The sequence below is a fragment of the Schistocerca americana genome, chromosome 7 (genome assembly GCF_021461395.2).
Source record: "Schistocerca americana isolate TAMUIC-IGC-003095 chromosome 7, iqSchAmer2.1, whole genome shotgun sequence".
NCBI lineage: Eukaryota > Metazoa > Arthropoda > Insecta > Orthoptera > Acrididae > Schistocerca > Schistocerca americana.
In genome coordinates this window covers 594,004,618-594,028,560 of record NC_060125.1, presented here as the reverse complement: position 1 = coordinate 594,028,560, position 23,943 = coordinate 594,004,618, and the positions used below count along the sequence as shown (strand labels likewise).

Below are 23,943 nucleotides of genomic sequence, written 5' to 3'. Positions count from 1 at the left end.
ATCGGAGCATTTTATACTAGTCCCATCGAGAGTCTTCATGCTGAAGCTGGTGAATTGCCACTCACGTACCGGTGCGATATACTGCTTTGTCGGTATGCCTGTCGGCTACTGTTAATGCCCGACCACCCATCTTATCGTTCCTTTTTTGACGACTCTCTCGACCGTCAATACGGGTTGTATGTCTGTGCCCTGCTACCCCCTGGAGTTCGCTTTCGTCGCCTCCTTCAACACCTTGATTTTTCACTCCCTGCAACCTTTCGAGTGGGCGAGAGCCACACGCCACCTTGGCTCCAGGCTCAGGTTCGCGTTCACCTTGACCTCAGCTCGCTCCCAAAGGAGGTTACCCCCGGTTCGGTACACCACTCCCGTTTTGTCGAACTTCGTTCGAAGTTCATTAATATGACCTTCATTTATACAGATGGCTCTAAGACCAATGACGGGGTCGGGTGTTCTTTTATTGTCGGGGCACAAAGTTTCAAATACCGTCTCCATGGCCATTGTTCGGTCTTCACAGCTGAGCTCTTTGCCCTCTACCAGGCTGTTCTTTACATCTGCCGCCACCGACAATCTGGTTATGTCATCTGCTCCGATTCCCTGAGCGCACTCCAGAGCCTCAGTGATCCGTATCCGGTTCACCCTTTCGTGCACCGGATCCAACGCTCTCTTCAGCAGCTGGTGGATGACGGTTCTCCGGTTAGCTTTATGTGGGTTCCTGGCCATGTCGGTATCCCTGGGAATGAAGCTGCAGATGCCACGGCCAAGGCTGTGGTCCTCCAGCCTCGGACAGCTTATTGTTGTGTCCCTTCATCAGATTGTAGCAGGGTCATTTGTCGCCGCATTTTATCGCTGTGGCATGCCGATTGGGCTGCACTTACAGACAACAAGCTTCGGACCTTGAAACCTCTTCCCGTGGCTTGGACGTCCTCCTCACGCCCTTCTCGGTGGGAGGAGGTCGTTTTGGCCCGGTTACGAATTGGGCACTGCCGGTTCAGCCATCGCCATCTGCTGACGGCTGCGCCGGCGCCGTTCTGCCCATGTGGGCAATTGCTGATGGTCCGCCACATTTTAACGTCCTGTCCAGATCTTAACACACTGCGCCTCGATCTTAACCTGCCAAATACTTTCGATGACAAACCTCTCTAAGGACATTTGATTATGCTGTTTTTTTAATCCTATGTCTGTCATTCTGTCTTTTATTGTGTTTTCCCTTTTAGTTGCTGTTTTAAACTTGTGCCTCGCGGTGCATTCCTAACGTAGTCTAGCCGGCCGGAGTGGCCGAGCGGTTAAAGGCGCTACAGTCTGGAACCGCACGACCGCTACGGTCGCAGGTTCGAATCCTGCCTCGGGCATGGATGTGTGTGATGTCCTTAGGTTAGTTAGGTTTAAGTAGTTCTAAGTTCTAGGGGACTGATGACCTCAGATGTTAAGTCCCATAGTGCTCAGAGCCATTTCTAACGTAGTCTGGGCGCTAATGACCATTGAAGTTGTGAGCCCAAAAAAAAAAAAAAAACCCTAGCATAGTCAACGCATTATTGTAGCCACAAAGCCCACACCCACCACAGTAGTACGAGTTTATGTGCCAACTATCTCCATAGTTGATGAAGAGATTGAAGAAATGTATAATGAGATAAAAGAAATGATTCAGATAGTTAAGGTAGATGAAAGAAAATGTAATTGTGATGGGGGACTGGAATTGGATAGTAGGGAAGGGAAGAGAGGGAAAAATGGTAGGTCAATATGGACTGGGGGGAAAGGAATGAAAGACAAAGCCACCTGGTTGAATTTTGCACAGAGCATAATTTAATCATTGCTAACACTTGGTTTAGAAATAGTGAAAGTATGTTGTATATGTGTAAGATACCTGGAGACCCCAGAAGATTTCAGATTGATTATATAATGGTAAGACAGAGATTTCAGAACAAGATTTTAAACTGTAAGACATTTCCTGGGGCAGATGTGGATTCTGACCACAATTTATTGGTTATGAACTGTAGACTAAAACTAAAGAAATTGTAGAAAGGTAGGAAATTAAGCAGATGGTATCTGGATAAGTTGAGAAAACCGGAGATTGTAAGAGTGTTTCAGAGGGAGCATTAAGGAACGATTGACTAGAACAGGGGAAAGGAAGACAGTAAAAGACGAATGGGTAGTTTTGAGAGATGAAATACTGAAGGCAGTTGAGGATCAAACAGGTAAAAGGACAAGTCCTGGCAGAAATCTTTGGGTGACATAGGATATATTGAAATTAACTGACGAAAGGATAAAATGCAGCAGGCAAAAAGGAATGTAAATGTCTAAAAAATGAGATTGACAGGACGTGTGAAATGGCTAAGCAGGAATGGCTAGAGGACAAATGTAAGGGTTTAGGAGTGTATAAAACTAGGGGAAGGATAGGCCCTATCTACATAAAAATTAAAGCAGTCTTTGAAGAAAAGAGAAGTAGTGGTATGAATATCAAGAGCTCAGATGGATAACCAGTCCTGAGCAAAGAATGGAAAGCTGAAAGGTGGAAGGAATATATAAGGGCCTATACAAGGGAGAGATGAACTTGCAAGCAATGTAATAAAAATGAAAGAGGGCGTAGATTAAGATGAAACGGGACTCATGATACTGGGAGAAGACGTTGACAGAGCACTGAAAGACGTAAGTGGAAACAAGGCCCCAGGAGTAGATGACATTCCTTCAGACCTACTGTGATAGCCTTGGGGGAGCCAGCCATGACAAAACTTGTTCACCTGGTTACAAGATATATGAGACAAGCAAAATACTCTCAGATTTCAAGAACAATATAATAATTTCAATTCCAAAGAAAGCTGGTGCTGACAGGTGTGAATACTACTGAACTATCAGTTTAATAAATCATGGTTACAAAATACTAACACCAAATTCTTTACAGAAGAATGAAAAAACTGATAGAAGCCATCCTTGGGGAAGATCAGTTTGGATTGCGGAGAAATGTGGGCTCACGTGATGCAATACTGACACTATAACTTATCTTAAAACATAAATTAAGGAAAGGCAAACCTACATTTATAACATTTGTGGATTTGGCAGAAGTTTTGGACAGTGTTGACTGGAAACTCTGAAATTCTGAGCATAGCGAGGGTAAAATGCAGGGAGCAAAAGCCTATTTACAATGTGTACAGGAGCCAGACAGCAATTATAGAGTCGAGAGGCATGAAAAGGAAACAATGATTGAGCAGGTAGTGAGACATGGTTATAGCCTATCCCCGATGATATTGAATCTGTACACTGAGCAAGCAGTTAAGGAAACCAAAGAAAAATATGAAGATTAGGGAGAAGAAACAAAAACTTGGGGTTTGCGAATGACATTGTAATTCTGCAGGAGACAGCAAAGGAATTGGAAGAGCAGTTGAATGGAATGAACAGGATCTTGAAAGATGGATATAAGATGAACTTCAACAAAATTAAAATGAGGATAATGGAATGTAGCCTAATTAAATCTGGTGAAGCTGAGGGAATTAGATTAGGAAATGAGACACTTAAAGTAGTCGACGAGTTTTGCTATTTGGGCAGTAAAATAACAGATTATGGCCAAAGTAGAGAGGATATAAGATGTATACTGGCACTGGCAAGAAAAGCATTTCTGAAGAAGAGACATTTGTTAATATTGAATATAGATTTAAGTGCTAGGAAGTCCTTTCTGAAAGTATTTGTATGGAGTGTAGCCATGTATGGAAGTGAAACACAGACGATAAACACTTAACACAAAAAGAGAATTGAAGCTTTCAAAATGTGCTACAGAAGAATGTTGAAGAAGATTAGGTGGGTCTATCACATAACTAATGAGGAGGTACTGAATATAATTGGGGAGAAAAGAAATTTGTGGCACAAATTTATCAAAGGAGGGATCGGTTGATAGAACACCAAGGGATCACCAGTTTAGTATTGGAGGTAATGTGTGCGGGAAAAAAATCGTAGAGGGAGACCAAGAGATGAATACAAAAAGCAGATTGAGAAGAATATGGAATGCAGAAGTCATTTGGAGATGAAGAGGATTGCACAGGATAGAGCAGCTTGGAGAGCTGCATCAAATCAGTCTTAAGAACTGAAAACAACAACAGCAACAACAACACCTCCACCTCCACCATGGACAATGCAATGGTCAGCACCTTCACTTAATGACCGAGAGCAGTGGCATTTGTGTTGAGCTGTCAGTACTAACAGGCGAGGAACACTGCATGAAATAACCACAGAAATCCATGTGGAACGTATGATGAATGTATCCGTTAGGACAGTTCAGTGAAATTTTGCTTTATTGGGCTATGGCATCAGATGACCGACAAAGTACCTTTCCTAACAGCATAACATCAACTTCAGTGCCTCTCCTGGGCTTGTGATCATATCAGTTGGACTCTAGAGAACTGAAAAACCATGACTTTGTCGGATAAGCCCCACTTTCAGTTGGTTAGAGCTGATGATAGGGTTCGAGTGTGCCACAGACCCCATGAAGCCATGGATCCAAGTTGTCAACAAGGGACTGAGGAAACAGATGGTGGCTCCATAATGGTGTGGGCTGCATTTACATGAAATGGACCAAGTCCTCTGGTCTAGCTAGACTGATCGTTAACTGGAAATGTTTACGTTCAGCTACTTGGAGACAATTTGCAGCCATTCATGGACTTCACATTCCCAGACAATGATGTAATTTTTATGGATGACAGTGTGCCTTGTCACAGGCCACAGTTGTTCACGGTGGATTTGAAGAACATTAATGACAATTCAAGCAAATGATTTGGCCTACATTGCCCGACATTAATCCCATCGAAAATTTATAGGTCGCAATTGAGGGGTCAGTTAATGGACAAAATCCTGCATCAGCAACACTTTAGCAATTATGGATGGCTGTGGAGTCTGCATGGCCCAATATTTCTGCAGGGGCTTCCAACAATTTGTTGAGTCCATTCCACGTTGAGTTACTGCACTATGCTGGGAAAAATATTAGGAGGTATCCCGTGATTTTTGTGACCTCAGTGTAAAGCGTGTCGGGGGGGGGGGGGGGGGGGATCCAGAAAACAGTGCAGTCATTGTCGTAATGTGGAAATGGAGAAATTTATCTGATGCCCAAAAGGGCGTGATCATTGGCTGTCAGACAGGGGGGTGGAAGCATTTCTGAAATGGCTAAGTTTGTAAACTATTCACATGCTGCCATGGTTAAATTGTATCATGCATGGCAAAATGGAGCTGTCCAAAACCGACGCCATGGTAATTATGGTGCACATTAGGCCATAGATGCCAGTGGTGAATGACAGCTGCGGAGATGTGTACAGGCAAATAAACATGCAACTGTTGAGCAGCTGACTGCTCAGTTGAACCAAGGGGCTACCATCAATGTATCATCAACAACCGTTCAGCTAACATTGCTGTGTAGCTGTGTATGGGCCCTGGCAGCAGGCAGCTGGTTCATGTGTCCATGCTGACTGCTGTTTGTCAGCAGTGAAGGCTGGAATTTGCACTCCAGTACTGCAACTGGATGTCCACTGAGTGGTGACGGATGGCCTTTTAAGATGAAGCATGTTTTATGCTCTATCTGACAGATGAAATGTGTGAAAGTAAACACCCTGTGACAATTGTCGGAAGGATGCAGACTGGAAGAGGGAGCATTGTGATCTGGGAAATGTTTGTGTGGCATTTCCTGGGTGATCCTGTGATTCTGGAGGGTACAGTGGATCAACACAAGTATGCATCTGCCCGTGGGGACCATGTCCAGCCCTGTGTGCAGTTTGTTCTTCCTTGGCACGATGACATCTACCAGCAGGACAATCCAACTTGTTACACAGCTGGATGTTTACATCTGTGGTTTGAAGAGCACCAGGGTGAGTTTACCATACTTCTCTGGGCACCAGACTCCTCAGATTAAAACCCAGTCAAGAATCTGTGGGACCACCTCGGTGAGGCTGTATGTGCCATAAACCTAAACCATAGCTGCCCACAACAGTGGATTCGGCATGGCTCCACTTCCCTGTCGGTACCTTCCGGAACCTCATTGACATTCTTCGTGAGTGCTTTACAGTTGTCACTGCAAAAGCTGGTGATTGAGGCCTTTGACAGATGATCACATTGATGTGACTGGACAGTGTATCTTGGAACATAATCTTTTCTCTGTCACGTGATGACTGGGTGTTGTGTGATGTCCTTAGGTTAGTTAGGTTTAAGTAGTTCTAAGTTCTAGGGGACTGATGACCATAGATGTTAAGTCCCATAGTGCTCAGAGCCATTTGAACCATTTGGAACATAATCAATCTCAGAAACAACACAGGTTTCCATCAGCTGTGTGTATTTTCTGTTTCTGTCTTTCAGCAATGTGCAATTTAAATCTCGGAACATAATCTCCTTCAGCTGGTGACAATAAGTATCTATTAGCATAGAAAATGACACCCTACAGTCAACTAGTGTCTGGACAGGTTGGTCTTGTCGTAATTTCCTGACATGTGGCACTTATTTTCCATGGAGTATTGTCGTGTGTATTTAGTTTTCTTTTTATTTCATTGACTGGGAGAGTGGCAGAAATCCCTTTATGGTAGCAGTTTTGACTGCTGTACATTGAAGGACAGCTTTGACCAGTGGACAGTGATGGGCTTTTTCCCCACAGGTCAGTTGTAACTATCATCCATTGAGTGGCATGACATTGATGAGTCCTGCACTGAAGTTAAAAATATTAGTTACTTGGTGGTGGCCACCCAAACAGTTCTGTACCAATTCTGAGATTCTCCTCTTGCGACAACTGCCCAGCACCTTCCTGAGATTGACACATTCCTGTCTACCCTTAGCTTGCATCTTATGTCTCATACTGTCTCACTCCTTCTGGATTCTTTAATGGGTTAGCATGCTTTTGTCCACAGTCTTTGAAGCACTGAAGTTACTCTAGATAGATAGCTTGAAGCTGTAGACTTGCAGCATCACCAGGATCTTTTCACCGATTTGAAAACTTTGACTGTTGTTCGGTCTTCTGATCTAAACTCAACATTTATAATGCGAATAGCTGCTCACATTCCATGACAAGTGTTAGCTCTTTATTTGTGAAAGAAAATTAAAATTACTATTGATAGGCCACATTCAAGCAGTTTGTATTATCATTACAGCTTATTTGCCCATATGGCTTCATTCACAGAGTGAACTGTGTTTTCATTGGTAATATTTTTTGTACCTCTTCTCACAGGAAATGGAGAAGACATTTGAAGCACTTTCACAGGTCGCAGTGGGTCGACGATCTCCGGCGGATCCGTTCTTCTTACCGGGAGATGCAGTATGCAAAACATATAACAGGCTTGGTGTGTTTGATATTGATGATGAAGACCTGTGCCATGAAGTGTAAGTAATTTACCTTCCTTATGTACAGTATATTTTTACAATTAAACAGCAGTGAGGCAAAAATAAATTCAAATGTGGGCATGTTCAGTGTGAATACATAGAGAAGTAGCTGTCTCAAGGCGAAATATAAGTTAGGACGTAAACAATAACTATCACACACACACCCTCAACTTTCTTTGACTCCTGTTTCATTCTTCCATTGCTTGAAGAATTCTAGAATTTGTTTTGATAGTGCAACATCACTCGAAGCAATATAAGCTAGTTATTTGACGAGAAGAATGCTTTGAGAAGCATTACAGTACATAGGTAAAATTATGTAAACAGCATAGATGTAAGGGTTCCAATACGTGGGTACAAACAATAATACAGCAAGTCATCTCATGCCAAACGAAAGGAGAAATTAATAGTAAATAGGCTCTTGGGTGGATGAGACAAGAACAAGGCATCAAAGAGAACTAAAGCAAGTAGCAAATACTAAAGGCAACTGAAATGGAAAACAACAGACAGACAGCTTAAAGAATTCATCAACCGACCACGGCATAACAGCCCGGATAATTATAATGGACATAATGGACAAGAATTTTATTTCTCACTAGCCTGTCTTACAAAGAATCTTGTTCGTTCTTTCCTGGTCCTGCGCCCATCTTCTAATGATGTGTGCAGGTAAGACCTGTTCCACTCATTCATCAAGGCCATTATGCATTAGTTCTGTAGCTGATCTCTGAAAAATAAACGTGTGAAAGTAGCCATGTCAGTTACTGATGTTGCTGATTATCACCATACACGGCTTCTGAATATGCTGTCATCCATTCCCCATCCACATATTCTCCTTCCCTCCCTCCCTCCCTCCCATCCCCATGATTTTTCACTGAGGAGCAGCTTGCACGAAATACACAGATAGGAACGACCCAAGACGTGTCTTTTAATCCCACAATACTCATGGCCATAATTACCACTAGTCCCTGCTTATATTCCCATCACATTTCTTATCCCATCACTCCTATTGCACAAGCTTCACATTATTTTCAACTTTCCACTTGAGCTGGATTCGTTAGTCCATAGAACCTCATCGGTCTTGCTTTCTTATTGAACTCCCATTCTCTTTGGCTCTTCCTCTGCTCTTACTGGTTGTTTGTATCCTTTCTAGAATTCATACTGTTTCATCTTCAATATGAGAATGCTTCTCCCAAGGATACAATATTCGTTCTGTAGAAATGTATATATTTACCTTAAAATTCTGAACTGTAGCACCTTTAATTGTAATTTGTTCATAGATCGCGAAGACACCACATGGTTTCCTCTGCAGTTGGATCTTGTGCTGAAAATCTAAATCTTAATCTGTTTCCAATTGTCTACCAATGATAAGAAAGTACTTCTTCTTCTTGTATTGGCAAGTATATTGCATCTTCTGATAAAAGTAGTTAACATTAAAGAACATCGCATTTACTGTTTGCATTCATACTTTCAACTTTGAAGTTACATGAACAAAATCTGATATTTGAATGAGAATGAACGATTTGACAGCTAACTCGTTGTTTGTTCGTGGTGATGTCATTCACATTGTCACACCACACTCTTTCTTGTAGGCGCACCATGCATCTCCAAGCTCAGAACTTGAAGCACAGAACAAATGGTATATCATGCAGGTATGCAACTTGTGGCAAACTGGAATAGCCATCCTATCTTGAATACACATGGTGATCATATCTGTAGCAGTTTACATGCAAAAACAATGACAAAAACCTCCAAACAGTTTTTGGTTCCAAACTATTTAACTGATAAATGATTTCATCTATTTCAATCCTCATTTGTCAGTTAGGTAAATGTTGGGTAACACGTCACTTTACCAGAGTGATACACTATGTGATCAAAAGTATCCAGACACCCCCTAAAAACATATGTTTTTCATATTAGGTGCATTGTGCTGCCACCTACTGCCAGGTACTCCACATCAGCGACCTCAGTAGCCATTAGACGTCGTGAGAGAGCAGAATGGGATGCTCTGCAGAACTCACGGACTTTGAACGTGGCCAGGTGATTGCGTGTCACTTGTGTCATATGTCTGTTCACCATATTTCCACACTCCTCAACATCCCTACATCCACTGTGTCCGATTTGGTAGTGAAATGGAAATGTGAAGGCACACATACAGTACAAAAGTGTACAGGTCGACCTCATCTATTAACTGACAGAGACCACCGACAGTTGAAGAGGCTCCTAATGTGTAATAGGCAGGTATCTATCCAGACCATCACACAGGAATTCCAAACTGCATCAGGATACACTGCAAGTACTATGACAGTTAGGCGGGAGGTGAAAAAACTTGGGTTTCATGGTCGAACAGCTGCTCATAAACCACACATCACGCTGGTAAATGCCAAGCAGTGCCTCGCTTGGTGTAAGAAGTGTAAACATTGGACAATCGAACAGTGGAAAAATGTTGTGTGGAGTAACCTATCGAGGTCCACAATGTGACAATCCAATGGCAGGGTGTGGGTATGGCGAATGCCTGGTGAACGTTGTCTGTCATTGTGTGTAGTACCAACAGTAAAACTCGGAGGCGGTGGTGTTATGGTGTGGTCATGTTTTTATTGAAGGGAGCCTGCACCCCTTGTTGTTTTGCATGGCAATATCACAGCACAGGTCTACATTGATGTTTTAAGCACCTTCTTGCTCCCCACTGTTGAAGAGAAATTTGGGGATGGCGATTGCATCTTTCAACACGATCAAGCACTTGTTCATAGTGCACGGCCTGTGGCAGAGAGGTTACACAACAATAACATCCCTGTAATGGGCTGGCCTGCACAGAGTCTTGACCTGATCCTATAGAACACCTTTGGGAGGTTTTGGAACGCCGACTTCGTTGCCAGGCCTCACCGACCAACATCGCTACGTCTCCTCAGTAGAGCACTACGTGAAGAATGGGCTGCCATTCCCCATGAAACCTTCCAGCACCTGATTGAATGTATGCCTGTGAGAGTGGAAGCTGTCATCAGGGCTAAGGTTGGGCCAACACCATATTGAATTCCAGCATTACCGATGGAGTGCACCACGAACTTGTATGTCATTTTCAGCCAAGTGTCAGGATACTTTTGATCACGTAGTGTATGTTAAACTACATGTCCCCTCCCTTAGACAAATGATACTGTCACATCTATAAAAATAATAAGGAAATAACTGAATTAACACGTGTATTTTTTTAATTCATCAGTTTTAAATTACTCTATTAACTGTGTTTTTATCATAAAGTGTTACATTGATTATTTGTTCAAACTGAAGTCAAATAAATATCAGTTCCTTTTATGACTGTAATGTTAGCTAACTTTGTCTGGAAGCTAGTGGGGTATTACTACATCTTGGATGATACTGTGAAAACAGGTGGAAGTATACAGACAAGAGAAGGGTTTGCACATTGGAACTGTTGGATTTGGAAAGGAGGAGGATAGAATGATATTCTTTAACATGGACCCTTTCTACTACACTGCAAAAGTTATCTCCATTAAGACACCACTATGGTGTGGCTCATGGATGTACATTACTTCGTAGAGATGGTCATGATGTCCCCTTCTCAATGCTGCTGCGTCTGCATTGTCCATGTGGCTCGTTATTGCCTAGGCATTGATTCCTCTGCTGTTCTGGGAGCGAGAAAGGTGCGGGTGTTGATTATCACTAGACTAACAAAATGGTGATGCAGGATTCCATGGTTTGTTTAAAAAAAAAAAAAACATATTTATTGCCAGAACTTGAAAACAACTACTCTCCACTGCGGCCAAAACTCAAGTGGCAGAAATCCCGTTGCTCACCAAAAATCACAGTCATAATGACAAAGAACATACATTTTCTGTATCGATTATTGATTGCAACACCTACCCTAAAATCATACAAAGTAAATGCTTTTCAAAACAATTTTAATTAGTGTAAAGCATAACAAAATGGGCTATTTGTCAGTTCCATTACAATAGCCCCCCAAGAATTTTGTAAGTGTGAACATGCGAACAAATTTCTGACACCAGAATAATGGAACTGCCAAGAATGATTTTAAATAAATTAAAATTTTTAATAGGACTGTTTTCTTTGAATTTTGCTAACTTTCTGCCCATAGCAATTGGCATGACATTAGGTTTAACACTGAAATTGTGTTACAGAAAGTGAAAGAAAACATAAATTGTTAATTTTAAGGTAAATGAAATACAAAAGAAGATTTACAATTTTCACTTAGATAAGTCTATAATGTCGTAGCACTTAACATTGAATCATTGAAAGGTTGTAGTTTTTGAATATTGGTTTGTCTTACTTTCTTTTATTGACCACTTTGCTGGCTATTCACAGTAATGTCCCACATTTTCCATCTGCACTTAGCTGTCCTCCTTTAATATGTTTGATTTCTGTTTGTACTGAAGCAAGTCCCATTTCCACAGCTTAGCTGTTTGTATTGCTTCAGTGATTATAATGCCTTGTTATGTAAAAATCAAATACAGAGATCACCTTGTGGTTACATAATGTTTATATGTAAGTATATGGTTAGAATATGTAGTTATCCTTCTGGTAATGTGTATCTAGTGGGAGAAGTTTACAGGAATGTGTCTGAGTAATATTACATAGGTATGGACTGGTCCAAGAAGGATCCTTTAACTAACAATAAATTCAGTAAACTTGTAATACAAATGCATTAACATATTGGATGTAAAATGTATTATTGCAAACTATAACCCTTACACCAAGGATAAACAAAAAATTAAATTGTTTTCAAAAGTAAAGCTACAGTCAGTCTGTTACAGGGGTTCATATCCACAGTAAAAGGGCAAGGGTAGAATCATGGTTGTTTGAATGTTTTTGGATGATATGTTTACATCAGAATTAGAAAATTATTACTGCCTGTGCTTTCAGTGGTTGAGAAACAATATACAGTAATTCATGTGTTTACTTAAAACGATTCTCCCCCTTGTTTAGTTGGATATTTCAACAACTTATGTGTGTAGTAATTAAGGGGAGTCGTACCGCCCTGTCTCGACAATGTTAAATTGGCTATATAAATGTCCCATTTTCTCAGGAACTGTTGAGTATATAAATGTGGTGTTTTTATCACATGTTCTCCCATGTTTTGTAACTGTATTGCTCTACAATCACTTTAAAATAACAACTGGAAAAAAGTTATGATTTTTTTCCCTAAACATATAATTTTTTGGTGTAAACTTTCACAATTTTAATTTCTTGAATTTTAACTATTATAGTAAATACTACTAAAGTAGAGCTACAACATCATTCTACTATCTATGTTATGTGGTAAATAATTCATTGATGTGGATTCAGAAGTTTCTGAGAAAAAGGGGCTTTTATACTGAAAAATGTCATGTTGGGAAAATTGCGTTTAAAGAAAAAATTTTACTATACAGCCAACTGATACATAAAAAATATGTTGGAATCTTCCTGGATGGTAGTCCTAATCTCCTCCTTCATCTTCCTCACCTAGTGCTGCCCTCCTTCTCTTGGATCTGGCTTCTTTTGACATATTGTTTGTTGCAATCTCTGCCTTCATGATTCGCAGTTGGTCCAAGTCCATCACACTTTTAGTGGTGTTGTAACTGTAATAACTTCAAGTTGGACAAATATATTTGTGAATGCCAAGATATTCCAAAACCTGTAGTCTTCCAGAATAGCCATCATTAAAAGTAAGAACAGCACCCAAAACACCAAGTTCAAAGACTGACCTTCCAACAAACACATTTTTTGGTACCCTTGATCATACAACATTGTTAAATGATTCATTTGCATTTTGTGTTTTGCCCTTGAGACATTTCTTCAACAGCTCTGGTTGGGCAAGATCCTGAAACACAGGTTTCATGGCAAGCATAACAGCATTTGGTATAGTAATTTTGTGCGAGAAAGTGTCTACTTTACCCTCCTCTTTTGCCTTCAAGTATATACACCATTCAGTGGAATACAGGTTGTGTATTGGTTCAGCATCTGTAGACAGCTTGTGAAAATAAATTGCCCAGACAGCTCTTTTCATTCCATCTAAATTATTTCTGTTACTTCTAATAGCCATATCGTAATATTGTGTAATCTGATCAATTTGTTTATCAGTCAGTCGACGTCTTATACTTAGACCATCATATAACTTGGTACTTCCCAATTGCTGCTTGAGTCTACGTAGTCTTGTGCCCATCCTCTTTTGCATATGATTAATGCACTCTAGTTTTGTAATTGACAAATCACCATAGGGTTTACTCTCCACCATTGCCTTATACGATCGTGAGTGTCCATCCCCAAGAAAACTCATGTAGCAAACAGCACGGTCATGCTGGGGACATTGGAATATTTTCACTGCAGAAGCAACCTCCATCCCACCACTAGTTCCTTCATAGTTTCTCTGACAATTCATTTCATGCTTAGTTTACTTTTCAGTACTCTTGCTTGCCTACAACCCTGACAGTACATGGTCAACACATCAACATCCAACACTTTCCCATTGTCGATGCTGATAAAAGATGCACATGAATTCTTTGACTGGAAACCTCTTTTTTGCCAGGATCCATCAAATGATATTGCTATGTCAGAACTACCATTTTCTGCTACAGCCTGCTGTGCTGCTGTAGTCATTGACTCTATAGCACACACCTTGACACTACTTCTTACTATGGAGTTGTATTTGATAGATTTTGTAGGGGGACTAGGGAGGTTCAGCAAGCCACAAAGAACCTTACCAGCATAATGGCCTTTTCCTATGCATCTAACAAGGGGAGGCCGCCAATTGTGAAATTCAGATTCGATTAGTACTGCGCATAATAAAAGCTCATGGCCAGAGGTGTAATGTGGCAAAGCACCAAGATGCACTTCTCAGCCATTGTCGAGAAAATCGACAGTTAAAAGAAACCGTTGCGGTGAAATTTTTTTTTTTCAAATATGTGTACACACACACACACACACACACACACACACACACACACACACACACACACAAATATATATATTCCCAGCAATCAGTTGCAACAATTATGCATACAATAAGTTGTTGAAAGTTGTTTGTCGTGGAAAAACTGGCGACTTCGAACATCATTATGTTTTCCGCAAACAAAGTTGTATTTCACAAATGTTATTAATTGTCTTCATAATGTTAACCAAGTATAGTTAACGGAAGACATAGAAACAATATTCCGAAACGAATACGTATAGCGTAAGTCAAACATTCGAATTAGAATAGAGATCCCACGAACACAAATTTGCTGTGGCAGGTATGAAATATAAACTCCGATACTCGCTCATTACACTTGAAGGACAGATGTTGAATGGGCCGAAACGAGCCGTCGCGTAACAGTGTAGTTGCCTGCTAACTTCGAAAGAAGGTAGATGCGGTCCCTAGCGCAACTTATAACATCGTCGAAAACCAGTGCGGACGTGAGAGCTTTGGTACACCCTGTTAAACAAACGGAAAAATGGAGGCGGTACAATTGGAGTGCGATCCCCCTCCACCAACATACATAAGCAATTCATTAATATATATATATATATATATATATATATATATATATATATATATATATATATAATTACAAAAAACTAATAATAAAAAAAAGTTGCATGGCGCGAGATTCGATCCGGCGACCTTCGGATTACGAACCCGGGCGCTTACCGCTGCGCCATGACACTGAAGAAAATTGTTATTCGTAGAGAGTGTTTCTCTGGAACGGTTTCTTTTAACTGTCGATTTTCTCAACAACGACTGAGAAGTGCATCTTGGTGCTTTGCCACATTACACCTCTGGCCATGAGCTTTTATTATGCGCAGTACTAATCAAATCTGAATTTCACAATTGGCGGCCTCCCCTTGTAAGTCCATAGAAGTATCTTAGATTTGTGTCAAAAAGTCCATTCTTTATATTTACTTCTGAAGTCTTGAAAGTCTTTTCACTTTTACAGTTCAAATACATTATTTGTAAAGTGCACACCAGACCATTGCGTTGAGATAGCTTTTCAGAAATTTCAGTTTCCCCTCCACATATACGACAACACACTGTTTCACACAAAGCTGAAATATGGAGATTAATAATGATATTGCAGTTTGTTTCACTGTCTGAAGCTGTGTTGTATTTTACATCATTACCCGCTGTTTATTCTTGGAAGCACTTGGAGGAGTAGAAGGACTGTCACTATTTACAACCAAATTATCACACCCTTCGGCGCTAACCAATCTTTTTACTGCTGCTATATTTGTTCTGTAGTATCTGTTTCGTTTGTTTCATATTTTTTTAATCACTCCTTTTGGTTTAGTCGTGACGAAAATTATCAACTTATGAAATGGTCAGTTCCCTACAAAACAAAAGAAACCACAGCCTTCTAGACTACATAGTTCCAGAGAAAAATGCCAATATGCAAAAAGATGGAAAACAAAATTCTCAGAAACATCATTGCATGATTATTTTCAAATATTTATTTAAAATAGTAAATAATCGAATATTTCAATAAAACGAACACCAAATTAAGCATAAACATCCGTATTTTCATAATTTGCATAGAAGTTAAAATGTCAAATTTTGTCATTTTGGGCGGTACGACTCCCCTTCAGACTCTGCCTTTAAGATTAAAAAATATTTTTAAAAAAATATTAATTATTGCATGACAGATGTAGCACTGATTAGTGGTTTACATTTCAAATGATGTCTCAATTAGTGTGAAGCTAAAACTACACACATTATCAAATATCATTCAAACTGCATAAACATATAGATATATCAAGAACAAACATGATGAGCATATTACACCAAAAAAAATTCACTGCAAACACTTCATACAGCAAACACATTTCAAAGAAATAATAAGCATTTTCAAGGACACAAAACTGTATCATAAAATCAGTCAATTTTTGCACACTACATTTCATAATTTCCAGTGAAAAACTTTTGTTGAGTCACCTTCTAACTTTCTCAGAATAGTCTTTTTCCTTTAGTTTATATAATTTCAATGAAACACTATTCCTTAGCCTGAGAACTTTCCTGGATTTAGGATACACCAACCAGTATGCATTAGGGTGTGGATTCTCCACAATCTCGAATGGATCCATGTGGATTTCAAAGAATTTCTTTATTTCAGAAGTTAACATTTTTGATTTCTCATGTGATTTTACTAAAACATAATCTCCAACTTTAAACTTAATTGCTTTGATGTTGTTATCATGTCGTCTTTTTCTAATTTCCTCCTGTTTTATCATGGTTTCTTTGACTATGGCTTCACATTCACGCATGGTCATCATTGTGCATGGTGGGAATTCTACGAGTTTAGTGATAATGTTGTCTGGTTTTAGATGAAACAATTTCATAAGGTGAAAATCCTGTGGAAGTATGTTTGCGAGCTGTTCATGACATCTTCAAACTCTAGTACAGAGTCGTACCATGTAGGATATTTATGACTGCAATATGTACGACATAAGCAACCAATCTCATGCATATGCCTTGCAACTGGGTTTGACGATGGATTATACACGGATATTTGAACATGTTTGATTCACGATTTATTGACAAAGGCTTTCCAAATTTTTGATAAAAACTGCGAACCACTATCCAACAGATCACTTTTGGTTTCCCGACGTTTAAGAAATAGTATTTTTCAACTTTTGTAACTATCTCTTTACATGTGGTTTTTACGACAAGATACAACTTGATTAGTTTAGAAAATACATCCACCGTGACAAAAATGTAGCAGTGGCCACTCCTACTCCTTGAAAGAGGCCCGTAGAAATCAATGGGGACTAAGTCTAGAGGTTGTGCAGGAGTAATGTTTTGCATTTCACCTTGACATTTTCTGTTACTTACTTTGACTCATCAGCATTTATCACAAGTTGACAATTCTTTTCTAACTTTCTTGGCCATATTGTAGAAATATATATTTGCTTGTAATTTTTGCATACGTTTCTGAATGAGTCTCTCATGTGTATACCTATTAACCTCTCAGCTTCATCTTCAGGCCAGCATGGTTTCCAATTGTCAGAGTCTTTCATCTGTTCTCCTAAATAGAGCACCCTTAAACACCTTATAGTACTTGTCTAATTTTTCAGAGTTCTTTTTCCCTAAACAACTCTTTATTAATTTCCAATTTGTATCACAGTTTTGGTTCCTCCTGACTTTATCATACAATGATGTTACAACTTTTTCATCTGTGACCCCTTTAATATACTTCATTTTAAACTGTTTTTCTTCATTGTGATCAAAAATGTCTGTTTCCCCTCCTACTGGTAGCTTTGATAGAGTATCTGTACCTATGTTGTCAGTGCCTTTAATATACTTAATTTCAGAGTTGAATTGTTGTAAATACTGTAAGCTTATCATGATAAAGCTTACATTCCTGTAAATAGGTTAAGGCTTTATGACCAGAGTACACTATTACCTTATGTCCAAGTAAATAGGTCTTGAATTTTGAAAATGACCACAGTATGGCTAGTAACTCTTTTTCTGTGACTGTATAGTTTTTTTTTCATACTTCAATAACGTTCTGCTTGCAAATGCAATTGTAGGATGAACAGTTTCCCCATTGACTTCTTTTTCTTGAAATAATTTGGCACCTAACCCCTAATCTCTACTGTCAGTATGTAAACAGAAAGGTAAATTGAAATCTGGTCTGTGTAACAGGTTCTGGTTATTCACTTCTTTTTTTATTTTGTCGAAAGGCTCTTGACAATCTTTACCCCATATCCAAATAGTGTCCTTCTTTAATAAGTTACTTAGACAGGGTGTGTTTAAGCTTGGTTTACTTACAAATTTTCTGTAGAATCCAAATAGCCCATAAAATGATTTTAGTTGTTTTCTGTTATGGGGTGTATGAAACTCTGAAGTAGCTTTAATTTTGTTTGGATCTGCCAAAATTCCTTTTTCTGTTATGACATGTCCGAAAAATTTTAACTCAGGTACTGCAGATTTGCACTTTTTAGTTTTAGTGTCATTCCTCCCTCTTCTAAATATTCACATGCCCGTCTTAAAAGCACAACATGCTCATTCCAATCTTGTACAGTTACTAAAATGTCATCTACATAAATCACTAATTTGGATACAAGTTCCTCCCCAAGCACATGGTCTAAAGCTCTAATGAATTCTGCTACCGATGAGTCCAAGCCAAAAGGGACTACACAATACTGATAGGTATGACTGTTGTATATAAAAGCAGTGTATTTCCTAGAGTTGGATGCCAGGGGTACTTGGTGAAAGCCTGAGGTTAATTCTAGGTTTGACATTAATTTTATATCCTTGAACTTGTGCAACACCTCATTGATGTTTTCAGGGTGGTCTGTTTCCCTGTATAAGATCTTGTTTAAAAGCCTGGAGTCAAGAACTATTCCCACTCTCCCATATCTCTTTGACACTACTACAAGTGGGTTATTATGAGTGCTGATACTCCTTTCAATAATGCCACACGCTTCAATATTATGTAGTTCTTTCTCAATCGCTATACGTTTTGCAATGGGTACACCATACGGTTTTATGAAAAATGGATCATGGCATCTCACTAGCAAAGTAAATTGGTAACCTCTAACTTTCCCTGGAATGTTGCTAAAGACATCACTGTATACCTATAACAAAGACTCTATTTCCTGTTTTTGCCCATTGTTTAGACCACTAGCTTCTGAAATCTTAGTGTTTACAAGTGTTTTGAAATCTACTTCACTTAAGTCTAGCTCTGTTACGTCTTTGTCAACATATATTATAAAATTAGGCATCCATGCGTAAAGGTGACTTTCTAAATTGTAAAAGATAACAAAGTTTGTCTTTTAACTGTTTTACTATGTTTTCCTGTAGCACCTCTTATTTTCACCCCAATGACTGGCATTTAAATGTAGTCTTTCTTGCACTTCAGCTTTTTGCTTAATATTTCAGATATTCCCAACACTTGACTCCCTGTGTCTATAAGGCACTTGCCTTCTCAGGTACCAACTTTTACTGTAATGGATAGGCTACATATGCCATCACCTTTTTCAGATGGAACATATTCATACAGCAAATCACTTTTGATTTCACTAAAACAATGACTTCCTGAATTACAATTACCTATATTACTGCCACATGTATTACCAACTGTCATTACATTAACATACACATCATTAACGCTGTTACTTGCATTGATAATTTCATTAATCCAACATTTTCATCAGTATAACATTGTTCGTCACTAAGGTACTTATCCTTCAGTTGTTCAACAATAATATGTTTAGTATTTTGCCACCAATCAGGCTATAAAATTTGACACACATTAAGACTCATTTTTCTAAAATTGCTATAATTTTAATTGCATCACTATTTAGCCACGTATTATAAGGAAATAATTCACCATTTGTTCATTACAAATGGTAGCCTACTTGCACAGTCAGTTTTACTATTAAGAGAATATTTATCATCTCAACAGGTTTCTTCATAAGATGTTGGATTACAGAACAATTGGTTGTGACACTGACATTAACACCACTTAAATTAACAACAGCCTTTGGTATATCTACAACATGCATAATATCAGAATGAGATTTTCACTCTGCAGCGGGGTCCCGAGTTCGAGTCTCGGTCGGGCACACAGTTTTAATCTGCCAGGAAGTTGCATAATATCAGTTTCTCCCACAATACCTAATTCTTCCATTTCCTCTTTCAAACAAACAAAATATTTCTCACCGTCATCAGGTACCATTAAATCTTCATTTTCCCAAATACTACAATCATCAACCTCTCTCTCCTGAAAACTTACAATGTTGCTTTCACACCCAAGTGTATTTGATTCTTTGCTCATTAAATCAGTGTCAACAATTTGCTCACCTGGTTCCCTCATCAGTGCTTCAATTCCTAAATCATGTAAATTGTTAACCTGCTGGTCCTCTGACAAACTAAAAGTTTCTGTCCATTCCTAAAATTCAACTAAGTCAATTACTTCCTCTGGCTCTTTATTACAACCAATATGTTCATTCCTCTTACTTGCATTTTTAGTGTTAGATGAGGAACAAGTGTCATTCTTAACAGATACTGTGTTTACAGGGTAGTACACACTCACAAGATAACTACTCAGGGTAGTACACACTCACAAGATAACTACTCATTACTTCAGATGTATATTTTTGTACAGTGCAGTCACTGTTATTGGCCCATCTATTATCTATACTTTTCACCCCTACCGTGTGGACTGACAATGGAGTGCATGCTAACTTTTTATTTCATGACTTACCGTAGCATTTTGACTCCTGGTGTCACTATGTTCATGCCAGTTCCTGTTTTTAAACTCCCTGTTATTATTTCTGTTCCAATTGTTTCCAGATTGCCCTCTTGAATGGAAATTGTAGTTTTCCCTTGAATGGAAATTATTATTATTGTGACTATTTTGTTCCCTGTGTTGAAAACTATGGTTGTTAGACCTACTGTTTTCCCTTCTGTTAAAATTAGAATTTCCCCAACTACGATCCCCACCTCTCTGTGTGTGATTGAAATAGTTTTTTGGTTTCCCCACTTTGTCTATAATTCTATCTAGTTTGTCCACATAGTTTAGAAATTGTTCAGTGTCGTCATCTGCTCCATAAAATAGGTCCCATTGCACATCAGTTGGCAACAACCTCTTTAAAGCATCAAAGGGTTTACCCAAATGTACAAGTTTCTTCAATTGATTTTTACAAAATTGTTTCATAGTCCCCTGTGTTTCCCTATAATTTGGTCCATTCAGGAACTCTCTCTTTATTCTGGTTTGTTCAGTTTCAGACCAGAACCCTATTTCATATTCTGCGTAAGACATGTACACAGAAAAATTTTGATTGGCCCATGACCTAGATTCCCCCTCCAAAAATTTTTTCACAAACTTAATCTTCAAACTTTCACTCATATTAGGCAAAAAGTTGTCTGCACAACTCTGCAGAGAGTCAACAGGATGCAAACTACACTCATTAGAAAAGTTTTTAACTGCAATATTGGATAATAAGGTACATGTGTTCATAGAAAATTTTTTGTTAGCTACATCATTGCTAAGTATTTCAAACTTATGGTTTAACTCTGATATTCTATTTATCTGTTGACATTAACAAAATACTTGCATTTTTCTCTCTGTCTGTGACTAGTTCATTTTTTACAGATTGAATTTGGTTACTCAGACTAGATTTTGTTTCTCCCACTTCAGATTCTACCACCAAAATCTTTGTTTCTGCCCTACTAAGTTTCTTGTCTATCTTGTATATGCCGTTGTGAAGTTTATTACCCCAAAGTAAGACATTGTCAATTTTTTTGTTTATCACTCCCTCGAGATGCGATACTTTCTGATTTATGACCTGAAAACTATCCACAACCATCTGATTAATGTTGTATAACTGTTCCTCATTAGCTTGTAAGGGTGCTGCAACTGTTTGATTTAAAGCTAACAATTGTTCCATCATTTGTTACATTGCTTTTATGTCAGACATCTCCTGTTCTAATAAATGAAGACTTTGATCCACTTCTTTGAATGACTCATTTTGCGTTTTTATGGGCATGTCTAAGTCCCCAGAGAGTAACAAATTTTCAAATTCCTGCTCAGATTCAGCACCACTTTCCTCTTTTACAATGATCATTTTCGTAAAATTTCACAAACAAAATAATAAAAGGAATAAAAAGCTCTACACAAATGTACTTATCTTTTTGGTGGGTCTCCACTCATGTGATCAGTCCACTTTACCATTTCGTTTCGTATCCCTTGATTTCCATGTATTGTACATCTTTGCACCACGTGGTTATTAGACACAAGAAAATCATCCTTTTTTTTCTTTAGGCTCCTGCAAAACATAGATTTCATCAATCCGTGTACATATAAATGTCTTAACCGTGGCACAGAGCCCCCAGTTATCATGGACCCTTTCTACTACACTGCAAAAGTTATCTGCATACAGATACCATTACAGTGTGGCTAATGGATGTACATTACTTCGTAGAGATGGTCATGATGTCCCCTTCTTAATGCTGCTGAGTCTGCATTGCCCATGTGGCTCCTTGTTTTGTCTAGGCGATGATTCCACTGCTTCTCTGGGTGCAAGAAAGGTGCGTGTTTTATCACTAGACTAATGAAATCATGACGCAGGATTCCACAGTTTGTTTAAAAAAAGCACATATTTATTGCCAGAACTGAAAATGACTACTCTCCACTCTGGCCAAAACTCAAGTGGCTGAAATCCCATTGCTCACCAAAGATCACAGTCATAGCAACAAAGAATATATTTTCTGTATCAATTATGGATTGCAACACCTACCCTAAAATTGTACAAAGTAAATGCTTTTCAAAACACCTTTAATTAGTGTATAATATATCAAAATGGGCTATTTTTCAGTTCTATTACATCCTGGCGGAGAAGAAAGAAAGGAAAGGTAAGACTATGAATGTTAGAAACAAATGATAAAAAGAAGATAGACCCCAAAGACAGAAGCCTACTGCACATCCCACTAAAGGATCCCTCCATAGGAGGTACTTCACAATGGGCTAGAGAATGTAGAACTTACCAATCCTACAGAATGAACATCACCAGCTTCAACCTCACAGGCCCTGAAAATTGGTTCTAACACCAAACTATTGAAAGCCTATGGAGAGAATAGCAACAAAATAGTAACTTCCATCCAGTTTACCACCTCAGCTACAAAAGAAACCTCTGACTGGTCACTACAAGTTTTACTTTGTTCTTAAATTCTTTCGAGTAAGACAAGTGAGGCAAATAGTTTGACTGCTTATACTAAGTTAAGCTAACCTTCCCTAAGAAATTGGTATAAACCCAACCAGAACTTGTTAGATTTCAAATAGTACCAAATCCCTTTGTACAAAACCCATATAAACTATTATTACTGCCACCTAGTAGAAAATTGTACAAGCTCTTACCAGATTTTACCATTTTCTAAATTTGAAATACAAAACACTTTATAAAATACACTGAGACATACTTCCAAAATATATACCCACAATGTGTCAGTGGTTGGGCACATTCATGAGTATCTTTAATCATATTATGCTACTGACATTTCATTTCTTACAACAGCATCTATTTTATGAAAGCTTTATTCATTTTTGGTCACTAATACCAAATAGGAGAAGCTACATTTTCAAATAACTAGTAACATTTTAGCTATATGTTCTATATTCCTTTACTAATTATAACCTTCCTTAGGAGCAGCATACAATACACAATTTATATAGAGGGATTCAGCATTCTGCGTATCGTTATCTTCTACATTTCTCACCTTTTTCTTCTGTATTTCGAGTTTAACAGACTCTTAATCGATTATGACTCCATGCCTGGTTTCTTTCCTCTCTGTCTCCTAAGTAATCCTGTACCTCCCACTGAGGGTGACCAATACACATTATTTATCCATTTGTTTGTTTGTTCATTCCATGCTTCAAGGTCTCAGCATGGAGAAGCAGGTGCACCATCGAGTATGACCATGCTGTGACAATGTGGGTAACGTCACCGGGTACAGGTGACGATGAGTTAGCTGTCAAATTGTTCATTTTCCTTTCTATCTCCTAAGTACTCCTCTACCTCATGCTAAGAGTGATCAAAATGTGTTATTCATTTATGTAATTCTAGTGATTTATCAAAAATTGACCCCATTTGTGTTGCTATGCATCTTGATCATCTCATTTTGATTGAACCTAG

At 38.7% G+C, this 23,943-nt stretch overlaps 1 protein-coding gene across 2 annotated transcripts in view; it reads left to right on the top strand.

The window, feature by feature from the left end:
• Positions 1–23,943, top strand: part of LOC124622672 (protein lethal(2)k10201) — a 77,087-nt gene that overhangs the window by 28,544 nt on the left and 24,600 nt on the right. For both annotated transcript variants that reach the window (XM_047148464.1, XM_047148465.1), the window contains exon 2: positions 7,181–7,332. In XM_047148464.1, coding sequence (XP_047004420.1) covers positions 7,184–7,332 — 149 coding nt within the window. In that variant the 5' untranslated portion in view covers positions 7,181–7,183. The remainder of the gene's footprint in view (positions 1–7,180; positions 7,333–23,943) is intronic.